The 15,971-nt window shown below is 43.8% G+C and overlaps 1 protein-coding gene and 1 pseudogene across 2 annotated transcripts; one reads left to right on the top strand and one right to left on the bottom strand.

Annotated features, from left to right (window-relative positions):
• Window positions 1-2,139: 2,139 nt before the first annotated feature.
• Window positions 2,140-3,329, top strand: LOC309539764 (mas-related G-protein coupled receptor member H-like; the record flags this gene model as incomplete). Its single annotated transcript, XM_082236111.1, has 1 exon — window positions 2,140-3,329. The coding sequence occupies one exon, from the start codon at window positions 2,140-2,142 to the stop codon at window positions 3,118-3,120; it is 981 nt and encodes a 326-aa protein (XP_082092237.1). The 3' UTR covers window positions 3,121-3,329.
• Window positions 3,330-13,620: 10,291 nt separating this feature from the next.
• Window positions 13,621-14,430, bottom strand: LOC309539763 (proto-oncogene Mas pseudogene; annotated as a pseudogene). The gene has a single exon. The product of its transcript is annotated as a proto-oncogene Mas pseudogene (transcript).
• Window positions 14,431-15,971: the final 1,541 nt, after the last annotated feature.

The raw sequence follows: 15,971 nt of genomic DNA, 5'->3' as shown, positions 1-15,971 counted from the left end.
AATTGCCTGCTTATGTCCACTTTTTACAGTAAAATGAATACCTCTAGCAGTCTCTTGCTTATCTCAGTAAACCAGTTTCACCACTTTTTTCAGAGTGGTGACTTCAGAGGCGTATTGTCCCACACACAGGACGCAGAATATAAATTGATCATCCATTGATGTGTTCAGTCCTCTTTTAAAGTCATCCCGGTTGGTAGCCATTAGTATATACTTTGGGAGCAGATTGCACGGTTTATGTATCTACTTTTCAGAGAAGCATTTTCTTTTGCCTCTCTTAAATTGTCCAGCATTCAGATGCACTAGATGGCCCTGAGTTCTAGTATTATAGGAGAGTAAGAAAAATAATAATATGGCATTATAAATTATTATTATTATTATTATTATTATTATTAAAATTTGTATACTACCCTATACTCACCTATACCACCCTAAGTTCTTACATTTGCTATAATATTGCATGCTTTTAGTGCTTTTTGGTACCTCCATAATTCCAGTTTCAGCATGAAAATTTAGAAGCTTTTTATGATTCTATTCAATAAATGCATTTCACCTGATCAATTCAGAGTCATTTTTTCCTTACTACTTGCAAGCCCACTTTTTGCAAGAGTGATATTCTAGGGTATTGCAAAAAATAATCTCCTCCTAAATTTGCAGATGATTGTATTGGCAATCCAGTGAGAATCGTTTTTGTCTTGTCACTGGCAAACTGATTAAGCATAAATGAAGGCAAACGGGCACATTGCTGTACATCTTGCCATGAGCTTTTAAATGCATTGAATGTTTCCTCAAGACTTGGGAGTGGCATTGATGTCTGCAAATTTCTGGTTGTTTATTCCAGCACAGGAATATCTACTGCTGGTTCTTTCTCTCTCCATCATGATATCTGATCCAATGTTTGTCACAGGTAAGCAAAAAGCTCAAGTTAGAAATTCTTGCCTGCTTATTTCCACTTTTTACAATAAAATGAATACCTCTAGCCATCTCTTGCTTCTCAGTAAACCAGTTTCACCACTTTTTTCATTTTGTTCTGTGTTCCCCATTTCTGTTTTGCCTTTTCCAGTAGGACAGGGAGTGCGCTGAGCCTGATGTTGTACTAAATCAAGCACTGAGAATCTCCAAACCCATGGACAAATCTAGTCCTAGCCAGGTTCATAATTTGGCCAGTGAAACTGCAAAAGAAAAACCCGGAGCCTTGGGTTGCTTGCGCTCCCCGTTGTTCATTGGCAAGTGGAGATGGCTCCGAAGCATGACCCAAAAATCTTTGTACCTCTATCAGCCAGGGGTGGGGAACCTCCAACCAATGGGCCAAATATGGCCTGTCAACCTTCTGCATTTATGCCATAACAACAACAACAACATTTTATTTATACCCCACCCTCCCTGGCCAAAGCCCAGCTCAGAGCGGCTAGCAACAGGAAAAACAGCACATTTTACATAAAATCACAGCTAATTAATTAAAAATCATCCTAAAATCAATTCAGAATCAAATGAATGGCAACCATTGGGCTAGAGGTCTGTGAGGATTACAGAAGGAAGGAGGGGGTCAGATTGTGCTTTGGCCAAAGGCCTGATGGTACTGCGCTGTCTTGAAGGCCCTGGAGAAAGATGTCAACTCCTGCAGGGCCCTAGTCTCTTGTGACAGAGAGTTCCACCAGATTAGGGCCATGGCTGAAAAAGCCCTATCTCTGGTTGAGGCCAGCCTAACCTCCCTGTGGCCCGGGATCTCCAAGATGTTCTTATCTGAAGACCGTAAGGAGATGGGAGAGAAATCATTTCAGAAGCTATGTGGCAGTATAGCTTTCAACTGGGTTAAAAATGTCCTAATCTTCTGCATCCTCGGGGGCGGGGGGCTATAGGGCAGGAGGCTCCCACCACTCCTCTTCATCCAGCAACGCCCTGACATTAGGTTTGTTACTGAAGAGGTAGCCTGAACTTGAGATGAAACAGATGAGCCATTTCACCTTAAAAATTAACTCTCATATTAGGAATTAACTCAAGAATTAACTCACAAAGACATGGAAGACTAGGCTGAAAAGCTTTAGTTTCATCTTTATTCATTAACAAAGACTAATTCCACCCTCTCCACCCCCAGCAGACATATCTACACAAGAAGAAGCGCAACAGCAACGACTGAGTACAATGGCCAGTTTCAGCCCAATGGCCCTGTCTCCTTTCAATGCTAAAGAAGACTATTATGAAGAAGACAATGCAACTGGGTCCTCCAACAATAGTAGTTATGATTATCCAGAATGGATTTTGGACATTCACCCAAATATATATATTTTTTCTATACTCACAATTTTAATTTGCATTTTGGGGCTTTTAGGGAATGGGACTGTTGTCTGGTTGCTTAGCTTCTGCATTAAGAGGAACTCTTTCACCATTTACATCCTGAACCTCTCTGTTGCGGACTTGGGTGTAGTTATAGCTAGCTTTTTTATAGAAATAATTTTGTTTGCAACAGGAGACTATTATGGACCTCTGTATGATATTCTAGAAGATGTCTTTCAATTAATGTACAGTGCTGGTCAATATCTACTGACAGCCATCAGCATTGACAGGTGTGTGTCAGTCCTCTTCCCAATTTGGCATCGATGCCGCCGGCCAGCAAATTTGTCCACCATTTTGTGTTCCGTAATATGGGTACTTTCTTGCCTTCTCTGTGGAATTACCTTCACACTCTGCCTGACTAAAAAGGTGCACTATTATACCATGAAACGTTACCAGTATGCTGTGAACGGCATCCTTTGCCTCCCGCTCATGACTATCTCAACTCTAATTCTCTGCCTCAAGGTCTCCTTCAAATCGCAACAACGAAGGCGGGGTAAAACTCTTATAGCCATCTTGCTTGCTCTTCTTTTCTTCATCATTTTTTCGTTTCCACTGAATGCCTATTACATCAGTCATTATATTTTTGAATCAGCCTTTATCATTTCTGCAGATTATATCTTCTTATTTTACAGCCTGAACAGCAGTGTTAACCCTTTGATCTATTTCCTGGTTGGCAGGCAGAAGAGAGGCAGACATAGGAAGAGCATGAAAGCCATACTTCAGAATGTTTTCAAGGAGGAGGAAAGCTCAACAGAGGAAGCAGAGACCTCTGTTGAAACAAAGTGCTAATGGTCCCAAAAGACCATCACTTTTATCTAGTTTATACTATGACATTCTACATTCTGCTAAGCAGATGTCTATAACTTCAGGTTGCATTTCCTGTAGCCTACTTAGTTTGTATTCAGTATTCACATTTGCTCGAGCTTATACAGGTGAGGTTGCAGTCTTTTCCTGTGACTGAAGATGGTTCCAAAAGCATTTGGCACAAACTCCACTAGTAAGGCCAAAATTATTTTGACTTGGATTCTTAGAAAAAGCTATGGTTTTCCCAGTAGTGATGTATGGAAGTGAGAGCTGGACCATAAAGAAGGTTGATCGCCAAAGAATTGATGCTTTTGAATTATGGTGCTGGGGGAGACTCTTGAGAGTCCCATGGACTGCAAGAAGATCAAATGTATTCATTCTTAAGGAAATCAGCCCTGAGTGCTCAATGGAAGGACAGGTCGTGAAGCTGAGGCTCCAGTATTTTGGCCACCTCATGAGAAGAGAAGACTCCCTGGAAAAGACCCTAATGTTGGGAAAGATGGAGGGCACAAGGAGAAGGGGACAACAGAGGATGAGATGGTTGGATGGTGTTCTTGAAGCTACCAGCATGAGTTTAATCAAACTGTGGGAGGCAGTGGAGGACAGAAGTGCTTAGCGTGCTCTGGTCCATGGGGTCACGAAGAGTCGGACACGACTAAATGACTAAACAACAACTTAGAATCTCAGAGCTGCAGAGGTGGAAAGGACCCGAAGGGACATTTAGTTCAAGCCCTGCAAAGCCACCATATGCCTTCTAAATTCCACTTTTTTTGGGGGGGGAGTTACCCTGAAAAATGAAAACCCTGGAACATGAAGAATTTTTCTGTGCCAACCTACTACTGTACTGCAACCTTGCAAAATCTTCCTTCCTGGTTAGATACTTAAGGGTGGGGAGTTCCATGTTTTGAGTTCCTCAACAGAGAATGAGCAGAGCTCTTTATTGAAATAGGAGGGCTTTAGTCAGTTGAGGTGGGTAGATTTGGAGAGGAAGAGATAATTGCCACTAACTTACAAAGCAGTAAGGGCAGCCGGAGGGGCGGGGAAGGCACTAAAATTAAGGTTAAGGCATTTGTGCTGCAGGTGGGAAGGACTAGAAATCCCATAAATTAAACTTGGGGGGGGGGGTCCAAATATGTGAGTGGTGGAAGAAGTGATTTCTTCAGGCAGCTGAGTTTTGGATAGACATTAGCATCAAGGAAAGAGGGCATGTAGGAGATGGGCAGAGAATGTGAACTGAGTTGTAACAGAGGAGCCATAGAGGAATGGAATGACTTTTGCCTTACTGCTCAAGGGGAAGAAACTTGACAGACTAAATATCACGAGCAATGTACAGGGAAGAATCCAAAATAAAGAAAAAGCTCACCCTCCTATCCTTTACATCCCATTGATGCTGCTGCTACAGGACAGTAATTCTTCTTCTTAGGGGAAATGGGGTGTAGAAAACCTGCCCTCACACTGACCAGGTGGATACAAGGTTCCTTCAGTTTTCAGTGATGCTACTGCTATAGGACATGACCTTGAACACCCCCGAGGATGTGGACAGGCTGCTTGGACGCGTGAAACCAACCCCCTGTCTCCTTGATCCTTGCCCATCCTGGCTAATAAAAGCAAGCCGGGAAGGGCTGGGCGATGGGCTCTGCAGGGCTGGGAGCTGGGGGCACTGTCATACAGTGGTTTCGCTCCTTCCTCATGGGCCGTGTTCAGAAAGTGGTGGGGGGGATGAGTGTTCAGACCCCTGGGCTCTCACTTGTGGGGTGCCTCAGGGTTCCGTCCTCTCCCCCATGCTATTTAACATCTATATGAAGCCGCTGGGAGAGATCATCAGGGGGTTTGGACTGGGTGTCCATCAATATGCAGATGATACCCAGCTCTACCTCTCTTTCAAATCAGAACCAGTGAAGGCGGTGAAGGTCCTGTGTGAGTGCCTGGAGGCAGTTGGAGGATGGATGGCGGCTAATGGATTGAAGTTGAATCCTGACAAGACAGAAGTACTGTTTTTGGGGGACAGGGGGCGGGCTGGTGTGGAGGACTCCCTGGTCCTGAATGGGGTAACTGTGCCCCTGAAGGACCAAGTGCGCAGCCTGGGAGTCATTTTGGACTCACAGCTGTCCATGGAGGCGCAGGTCAATTCTGTATCCAGGGCAGCTGTCTACCAACTCCACCTGGTACGCAGGCTGAGACCCTACCTGCCCATGGACTGTCTGGCCAGAGTGGTGCATGCTCTAGTTATCTCCCGCTTGGACTACTGCAATGCGCTCTACGTGGGGCTACCTTTGAAGGTGACTCGGAAACTACAACTAATCCAGAATGCAGCAGTTAGACTGGTGACTAGGGGCGGCCGCCGAGACCACATAACACCGGTCTTGAAAGACCTACATTGGCTCCCAGTACGTTTCCGAGCACAATTCAAAGTGCTGGTGTTGACCTTTAAAGCCCTAAACGGCCTTGGCCCAGTATACCTGAAGGAGCGTCTCCAGCCCCATCGTTCTGCCCATACGCTGAGGTCCAGCGCCGAGGGCCTTCTGGTGGTCCCCTCACTGCGAGAAGCAAAGCTACAGGGAACCAGGCAGAGGGCCTTCTCGGTAGTGGCACCCGCCCTGTGGAACGCCCTCCCATCAGATGTCAAAGCGATAAATAACTACCTGACATTTAGAAGACATCTTAAGGCAGCCCTGTTCAGGGAAGTTTTTAATCTGTGATATTTTACTGTAATTTTTTGTTTCTATGGAAACCGCCCAGAGTGGCTGGGGAAACCCAGCCAGATGAGCGGGGTACAAATAATAAATTATTATTATTATTATTATTATTATTATTATTATTATTATTATGAAGGAGAGAGATCTTCCTAACTCTCCAGGATGCCTTTAAAAATTGTATGTGTGTGTGTATATATATATATAATGACGCTTCTTACATGTCTGTAAACTGTAAATGGATTTGAGATTTTCACCATTAAGCAGTATATGAATATTATGAAATAAGAAATAAATACATTTGCATGTATATCTTTGAGTTAAAGGCACTTTGCCCATGCTTGGAATCTAAATGGACATGGAACATAGACATGGAACACCAATGTAAATGTCAAAGGGTTTAGTGGGAATATTTGGTGATTGCAACCACAGCCAAGAAACAAAGAGGCATGACACAGAGGCGTTGAAGAAGAAGGGTTTGGATTAGATACCCCGCTTTATCACTACCCGAAGGAGTCTCAAAGCAGCTAACATTCTCCTTTCCCTTCCTTCCCCACAAAAAACACACTGTGAGGTGAGTGAGGCTGAGAGACTTCAAAGAAGTGTGACTAGCCCAAGGTCACCCAGCAGCTGCATGTGGAGGAGTGGAGACGCGAACCCAGTTCACCAGACACCACACTGCCTCTCTGACACATGGGGCCACATTTGTTTTAATTCTTCTGTTCAGGTTTTCAGCCATCCTGCTCTATTTATAATATTTCCTGTTTGCCTTGTGGGTTCCAGTAATGAACAACTACACATATTGAAGTATTAGTCCTGGAGGTGGAAAGGCATGGGAAGCAACTGAATAGAACTGATGAGCAACATCTGAAGATGGGAGTGATAGGAATAATGAATGGATATGACAGTTGAGTTTTTGATAGACTGGAGAACTGAGAAGTCTTGAGAGGAGAAGGTCCTAGTAGCCCAAGTACGGAATGATCAGAGCATGGAAGGAGGGGATGGATAGAAATGGCAGGATTTCCCCACATTACTCAAGAGAAGCACCATGATTGACTAAATGTGTGGAGGAAACAGTGCTCTTTAGAGGATTGTGATCATACTCAGTAACAGCTCCATTTGTAAAATATACAAAAGTGCTTTGAAAGGCTCCATTACACTTCAAAAGCCTGTGAGTAAGTCTTAAGCACAGAGAAGCATTTTGCTCCCCACGCGGGAGGTTTCCAAAACACTGAGGGAAAGAGAGCCTAGCTAATGGGCTGGAAAGAGCAGGATGATGGTAAAGCAGAGGTACAAAACCTTTTTCCAGCAAGAGGGCCTCATTCTTTTCTGGGAAACCACCTAGAATACAGCCAATCTACTCCCACTTGTAAGCAGAGAGTTCTGTTTGGATATAAGTAGGATGCTTGGAATCGCTTAAGATTCTTTGCTCCCAGGTGCAAGCTACACAAATTCTATGCATGGCAGGAGAGAGTGCAGGAAGGTAAGGAAGGCATTTCTCATGGCAGAATTGGGATGAATGGGAAGGATGAAGGCAGGAAAAGGGGCAGCAAGAGTTTGTGAGTGACATTTGGTCCTCTGCTTCAGGCAGCAAAATGTCTTGTGCCAGCAATAACACATCACATCATTTCTTTTAGTTTTTTCTCCTTCTCTTTGATGTCTTCACATATTTCTTTCCCTTCATGCCCCTCCCCAAAGGCAACTTTTATGGTGAAGCTTCTTTACTCCTTTGTCTTCATCTCTCCTTCAGTCTGTTTTGTACCCAGCCCAACCATACACACATCAGGTCTCAAGCCATGCAAATTTTCAAAACTCTGAAAAAATAAAAAATAGGAAACTGTCAATATAGTCATCTGCAAACTTTGGATGAGATTATTTTGTGTAATATGCTAGAACAGCCATAGGCAAACTGGGCCCTCCAAATGTCTTGGGAGTACAATCCCTGATCACTGGTCCTGTTAGCTATGGATCATGGGAGTTGTAGTCGAAAACATCTGGAGGGCCGGGCTTGCCTATGCCTGCCCTAGAATGTCACTCTTGCAAAAAGTGGGCTTGCAAGTAGTACAAATCAATTCTCAAGCCATGCATACATTCAAAACTCTGAATAAATAAATAAATAAATAAAGGAAACTGCCTTCTACAAGGTCAGACCATTAAGCTCAGATTGCTGACACTGACCAGCAGAGATATATACAGGAATCATTCCTATCCCTACCCGGAGCTGCCACTGAGTGAATCAAGGACTTTCTGTAGGCTAAGCCAAAGCTCTGCGGATGAGCAAGAGCCCTCAGAACACCTGCAAGCATAAAGTGCATATGTCTCTGGAGACGTGGATAAGTGATTTCCCGAATGCACAGGAGATTGCTGAAGTGTCTAAGTTGAGAAAATAGAAACCTGCTCATGACTAATTGGGACACCAACTAATGGCTATGAACATTTTAACAGGATATGAATGCTGCACCCCTGCCCTTATTGAACACAAAGCGCTCCCTGACATTATTAGGTTGTGACCGAGACCCTGAAATTCTGGAAACAGAAGATCACAAGTCTCTCTCCTCTCTTTTCTTGGAAAACAGATGTGATTAGACAAAGGTGGGACTTTCTGTGCATGGAATCTTTTCTTTGTTACGGTAAAATCTAGGGGCAAGGCTGCTCTGCCCACTAGCTTGTCGGGCTAAGTCCACAGGTCCCTGTGGAAGGAAGGAGCGCAGCTGGAGACAGGAGCAAGGAGGCGGAGATCCAAGTTTATTGCGCAACAGGTTCAAGGCAAGATTGAACCCCGAGGAAGGGGTGACATGAACTTTTAAAACTTCCCACCATTACCCATGATGCAGTGGAAAAGCATCATCAACACATCACAGTTACATCATGATTATATCAAGAAAGGGGTGGGTTACACAGGATTAACATATCCAGGAGGGAGAGGGAATATGCAGAGCTGGGGATATGCATAGATAAGTACATCCTGAGTACCGGTGATGAGAGAACAATAGAGTCCATGTTTGCATAGTCTGCCACCTGGCACTGCCCGGAGGAAGGGCTTGACTGGGTGATTTGACAGGATTAGGGTCTTCCTGAGTGTACGTGACATCTCGCTTGAGGGATTATGGAGGACAGTGGAGGTGTCATGAAGTCCTAGAGAAATTGAGCAGATTGGCACCGAAAGCAAAAGAATCGGTGCTATGGTTGATTTTCTATGAATTTTTATAGATTTTAGTCCTATTTGACAGTGACAGCCCAACTCGGAAATAGTTAGATACATTGTAACAGATTTGGTAGGGTTAAAAGGTTTACGAGGTTTCGGTTCCATTGTTCTCGCAGCGGGAGAGCCGTCAGTAACTTGTCAAAGGTTAAATAAGGCATGCAACAGCTCGAGCTGAGCTAGTTCTGCAAGGTGTATGCATTGTTCTGATTGGCTGGCGGCCGCGTTCGGTGCCGGCTGATTGGATAGGACGCACCTGCACGCAAATAGTCCTGTTTATTCATAAAATACATAATACTACATTGTACGGTCTACCAATGGAAACAATTGGGCGGGAGGGAGGAATAAGGCACTTGAGTTTATGTCGCCCGGTCTATTCATTGAAACGAACAGGCGTAGGGAAGGAAAGGCACTTTTACTCATGGGGCTTGGGGTTATGTGTGGTGCTTATGCAAACTGTGAGGGGACTGGGGTTCTGGTGACTGGCGGGAGGGGGTGGAGAAGACATCCCCCCTCCTTCCGAACCATATTGATGGGAAATTATCTTCTGCAGTAGCTCTTGACTCTATTTCAGTCTCCCTTTCTTTGTTCCACCATACTCCTCCTCATAAAAAGAAAGTAAAAGTGCTCTAAAGCTTTTGGCCGAATCCCTTAGCCATTTTCCTTCCTTAGGTGGAAGAAAAAAACCATTTGTAAATCCCTTCGCTCTTATTCATCTCTTTCTTTCCAAGTTATATTTTTCACAGTTGACATTAAACTCGTGTCTTCAGCCCCTGGCAGACTAAATATTTTGACATGGCTGCTTTCTGCAGCATGATTTTCCTACAAGAAGAGTTTGAGTTTATTCTGCTTTGTGAGCTGTCCTGTCATACTTCCCAAATGCTACCACACTATTGCTGTCTGGAAGGACTATAGCACAACAAAAAGTTGAGCAAAAAAAACAACCCCCAGAATACTGGTGCTAAAAAAGTTACACAATTGTGTTATCTCCTTTTATATCTCAATGGAGGAGTTTGAGTTGCCTGAGAGAGACAAGGAGGGAAATGCTTTTTGTTAAGAGCCCCAGTAACAGGCTATACATATATAGTTAGGAGTGAACCCTTATTCAATGGAGTAAATATGAGAAGGATTTCACGGTCACTCTGTGTTTTGTACAGACAATGTAAGTAACAGCATATCCCTTCATCTTCCTCACATGCAATGCAATGGCTCTCCCCCATATCAGTCTCTACAACCACAGCCGGTGCTGTGATTTTCCAGTAGTTTGACTTCACCCCCAATGGCACACTCCATTGTCTCCTGAGACTGACAAATGCCAACAACAACATGGAAAACCAACTGAAAGGGGGGAAGTAAGTATCCTAAAGCAAAGGGAGGGTTTCATGTGAAATGTTGGGTTTCTGGAGATCATGGAGGATACGGCTGTTGAGCTGCCTCCTGGGTTGCGTTCTAATCAACCAGGTGGGCTCAGACAGACTGGAAATGAGGCTGCAGAAAAATTCAAAGGGTTCTGAAGACTCTCAACACTTCTACAGAGGTTTGAAGGAAATGGTTGGGGAGATGTTGCTGGGTCCCTGGGGCATAAGGAGGGAGGAAGCATGGTAAAGGGAAACTGGAGGTAAGGAGGTAACAAAAAAAGAAATCCCAGGAGAGAAGGGTCTTGCCAGAGAGGAAATGGAGACTAAGGGAGACACAGAAAGGAAGCTAATTTTGCTAAGGAATCTAGGTCTTTTTCATCCTAATGGCAAGCCAGAAGGAGAATAGGAAGAAGGGAAGTAAAGAAGAATGAGGTGGCAGGGAAGTACACACCTGTATAATGGGGTCTGATGATGACATGGAAATCCATGTGTGTTTATGTGTGTGCTTGCATGTGTGCACATTCTGAACAAAAATTCATCCAAGCTAGTTTACCTACTGACAAAAGTAACAGAATAAATTATCCTCCCCAAACTCCAAAAGACTTATCCAAATAAATTCTACTAACATTGCTCATAAAATCAGCAGTAAAATGCCCCCGCAGTTGAATAATGTTGCTCTTCTAAAATGTTGCTGGCATAGCCTTCAATAAGGATGGAGCAAAGCCAATAAGGAAAGTGTCCCAGAGACATGAAACCATCAGAGAAAAAGCTCCCCACTCTCTCTTGCCCACCAGTAATTCCATTTAAAAATATCAGTTCAAACTAATTCCATAAATGAGGCAAAACATTCCAGCCTTACCTGACATCTATTTATCCAGATCAGGGACTGACTTCACCCCCCCCCCTCTATTCTTTTAGGAGGTGATTCTACAGCAGAAGAATGATTCCTGCAGATATCCCTGAGATGTCCCCGCTCCTCCACATGCAGCTGCTGGGTGACCTTGGGCTAGTCACACTTCTTTGAAGTCTCTCAGCCCCACTCACCTCAAAGAGTGTTTTTTTGTGGGGGAGGAAAGGAAAGGAGAATGTTAGCCACTTTGAGACTCCTTGGGTAGTGATAATGTGGGATATCAAATCCAAACTCTTCTTCTTCTTCAATGCCTCTGTGTCATGCCTCTTTGTTTCTTGGCTGTGGTTGCAATCACCAAGTATTCCCACTAAGCCCCTTGACATTTATATTGGTGTTCCATGTCCATTTAGATTCCAAGCATGGGCAAAGTGCCTTTAACTGTTCTTTTCATTCTGTTTTATCATTTCCTACCATTTCCTCTTTTCCTTCTCTGGAGCCACAGGTGAGAGCTGAGGGCAGGGTGGGGACCAACGGTGGACAAACTATCACAGAAGGAGCACAACGTGTCCCTTAGCAGAGGTACTACCCCTCCTCTACCATCCCATACCACCTGTGAACTTTAATAGGGTCAGAAAAATAGAACCCCCAACAATGTGAGATCAAGCAGCAAGATGAGACTTAGAAAAACATCTGTATTGATTAGCCTGGCATTGAGAATATTTATAACATTGTACTGGTGGTGTAGAAACCTAGTGAGGCTGATGGTTAGACTGTATAGCCCAGTATTTCCTACTTGGACTGGCTTTGGCTCCCATACTGTGACCCAATATGCCAAGACTCCAGTGACTCAACCTGGGTCTTCCTGTACATGTACATCTCTTCCACTCAGCTATGGTTCTCCTCCTGCTTTATCAGATGAACTACATCAACTTGAGACGTTCACATACCTGTGAGAAAATGCTGATCAGCATTATGGTGAGTGGGAGACAGCAAATGCAGCACTCAGCACTGGAATAAGTAGATTGTAGGAAGGCTTGCAGAAATGAATGCAACCCAATGGGAATAAAAGCAGATACGTCCTCAAGTTCCCTGTATGAAGTTTAGGGCTCCACCCACCCTTTTTAAGAATTCTGCCCACATCAAAAATATTCTTTTCAATGGTTATCAATATTTTGAATATAGGAGGAGGTTCTTACCTCCTAAGGGTTGATGTCACAGAAAAGCATTCTTGAGAAAACATTAGCAAATTCCAGGGAATGAGGAACCAGACAACACTCTGTGATGCAATCAGGAGCACTTTTTTTTACTGAGTATTGTCATGTTTCATCTTCATTTTGCTATGCTCTAGCTGGTTAACATGGCCATGGGTACACAAGAAACTCAAAGATATACATGCAAATGTATTTATTTATTATTTCATAGTATTCATATACAGCTTAATGGTAGAAAATCTCAAAGCAGTTTACAGAAATGTAAGAAGCATCATACACACACACACACACACAATTTCTAAAGGCATCCTGGAGAGTTAGGAAGATCTCTCTCCTTCATTGACTGTTCAAGGTCATGTCCTACAGCAGTAGCATCACTGGAAACTAGAGGAACCTTGTATTCACCTGGTCAGTGTGGGGGCAGGTTTTCCACACCCCAGTTCCCCTAAGAAGAAGAAGTACTGTCCTGTAGGATGTAAAGGATAGGAGGGTGGGCTTTTTATTTTGGATTCTTCCCTATACATTGCTCATGATATTTAGTCCGTCAAGTTTCTTCCCTTTGAACAGTAAGGCAAAATTCATTCCATTCCTCTATGGCTCCTCTGTTACAACTCAGTTCACATTCTCTGCCCATCTCCTACATGTCCTCTTTCCTTGATGCTCCTGTCTATCCAAAACTCAGCTGCCTGAAGAAATCACTTCTTCCACCACTCACATATTTGGATTCCCCCCCAAGGGGAAATCATGGGATTTCTAGTCCTCCCCACCTGCAGCACAAATGTCTTAACCTTGATTTTAGTGCCTCCCCGCCTCCAGCCGCCCTTACTGCTTTGTAAGTTAGTGGCCATTATCTCTTCCTCTCCAAATCTACCAACCTCAACTGACTAAAGCCCTCCTATTTCAATAAAGAGCTCTGCTCATTCTCTGTTGAGGAGCTCAAAACATGGAACTCTCCACCCATAAGTATCTATCCAGGAAGTAGGATTTTGCAAGGTTGCAGTACAGTAGTAGGTGGCACAGGAAACTTCTTCATGTTCCAGGGTTTTATGTGAATACTGAATACAAATTAAGTAGGCTACAGGAAATGCAACCTGAAGTTATAGACATCTGCTTAGTAGAATGTAGAATGTCATAGTATAAACTAGATAAAAGTGATGGTCTTTTGGGACCATTAGCACTTTGTTTCAACAGAGGTCTCTGCTTCCTCTGTTGAGCTTTCCTCCTCCTTGAAAACATTCTGAAGTATGGCTTTCATGCTCTTCTTATGTCTGCCTCTCTTCTGCCTCCCAACCAGGAAATAGATCAAAGGGTTAACACTGCTGTTCAGGCTGGAAAATAAGTAGACGTAATATGCATAAATGCTAGAGCCTGAATGAAAAATATAATGGATGATGTAATAGGCATTCAGTGGAAATGAAAAAATGATGAAGAAAAGAAGAGCAAGCAAGATGGCTATAAGAGTTTTACCCCGCCTTCGCTGTTGCGATTTGAAGGAGACCTTGAGGCACAGAATTAGAGTTGAGATAGTCATGAGTGGGAGGCAAAGGATGCCGTTCACAGCATACTGGTAATGTCTCATGGTATAATTGTGCACTTTTTTAGTCAGGCGGAGGGCGATGTTAATTCCACAGAGAAGGCTAGAAAGTAGCCATATTACGGAACACAAAGTGGTGGACAAATTTGCTGGCCGGTGGCATCGATGCCAAATTGGGAAGAGGACTGACACACACCTGTCAATGCTGATGGCTGTCAGTAGATATTGACTAGCACTGTACATTACTTGAAAGACATCTTCAAGAAAATCATACAGAGGTCCATAATAGTCTCCTGTTGCACAAAAAATTATTTCTATAAAAAAGTTAGCTGTGACTACACCCAAGTCCGCAACAGAGAGGTTCAGGATGTAAATGGTGAAAGAGTTCCTCTTAATGCAGAAGCTAAGCAGCCAGACAACAGTCCCATTCCCTAAAAGCCCCAAAATGCAAATTAAAATTGTGAGTATAAAAAATATATATATATTTGGGTGAATGTCCAAAATCCATTCTGGATAATCATAACTACTATTGTTGGAGAAGGAAGTTGCATTGTCTTCTTCATAATAGTCTTCTTTAGCATTGAAAGGAGACAGGGCCATTGGGCTGAAACTGGCCATTGTACTCAGTCGTTGCTGTTGCGCTTCTTCTTGTGTAGATACATCTACTGGGGGTGTAGAGGGTGGAATTAGTCTTTGTTAATGAATAAAGATGAAACTAAAGCTTTTCAGCCTACTCTTCCATGTCTTTGTGAGTTAATTCTTGAGTTAATTCCTAATATGAGAGTTAATTTTTAAGGTGAAATGGCTCATCTGTTTCATCTCAAGTTCAGGCTACCTCTTCAGTAACAAACCTAATGTCAGGGCGTGGCTGGATGAAGAGGAGTGGTGGGAGCCTCCTGCCCTATAGCCCCCCACCCGCGAGGATGCAGAAGATTAGGACATTTTTAATCCAGTTGAAAGCTATACTGCCACATGGCTTCTGAAATGATTTCTCTCCCATCTCTGTCCTGCAGAGCACAAGGGATGGGGTGCTGTTAGTCCACCTGTCAATCACCTGACATCACACGTGTTCTCAGGTGCCTCAGAATTTACACAAGGGGCCTTTGCAGGCATGGTTAGTTAAGCCCATTTTGGTCAAGCTCTACCTTTTCTTCCTCACACAAACTAGGACCCTTGTACCTATGGGACCACCTCTCCTGGTATTTCCCACAGAGGACCTTACGGTCTTCAGATAAGAACATCTTCGAGATCCCGGGCCACAGGGAGGTTAGGCTGGCCTCAACCAGAGATAGGGCTTTTTCAGCCATGGCCCTGATCTGGTGGAACACTCTGTCACAAGAGACTAGGGCCCTGCAGGAGTTGACATCTTTCTCCAGGGCCTTCAAGACAGCGCAGTACCATCAGGCCTTTGGCCAAAGCACAATCTGACCCCCTCCTTCCTTCTGTAATCCTCACAGACCTCTAGCCCAATGGTTGCCATTCATTTGATTCTGAATTGATTTTAGGATGATTTTTAATTAATTAGCTGTGATTTTATGTAAAATGTGCTGTTTTTCCTGTTGCTAGCTGCTCTGAGCTGGGCTTTGGCCAGGGAGGGTGGGGTATAAATAAAATGTTGTTGTTGTTGTTATGGCATAAATGCAGAAGGTTGACAGGCCATATTTGGCCCATTGGTTGGAGGTTCCCCACCCCTGGCTGATAGAGGTACAAAGATTTTTGGGGCATGCATTGGAGCCATCTCCACTTGCCAATGAACAAACGGGGAGCGCAAGCAACCCAAGGCTCTGGGTTTTTCTTTTGCAGTTTCACTGGCCAAATTATGAACCTGGCTAGGACTAGATTTGTCCATGGGTTTGGAGATTCTCAGTGCTTGATTTAGTACAACATCAGGCTCAGCGCACTCCCTGTCCTACTGGAAAAGGCAAAACAGAAATGGGGAACACAGAACAAAATGAAAAAAGTGGTGAAACTGGTTTACTGAGATAAGC

This window comes from Podarcis vaucheri, assembly GCF_965113315.1.
Source record: "Podarcis vaucheri genome assembly, chromosome: 8".
Lineage (NCBI taxonomy): Eukaryota > Metazoa > Chordata > Lepidosauria > Squamata > Lacertidae > Podarcis > Podarcis vaucheri.
The sequence above is the reverse complement of the archived record's forward strand: the minus strand, read 5'-3'. Positions and strand labels throughout refer to the sequence as shown.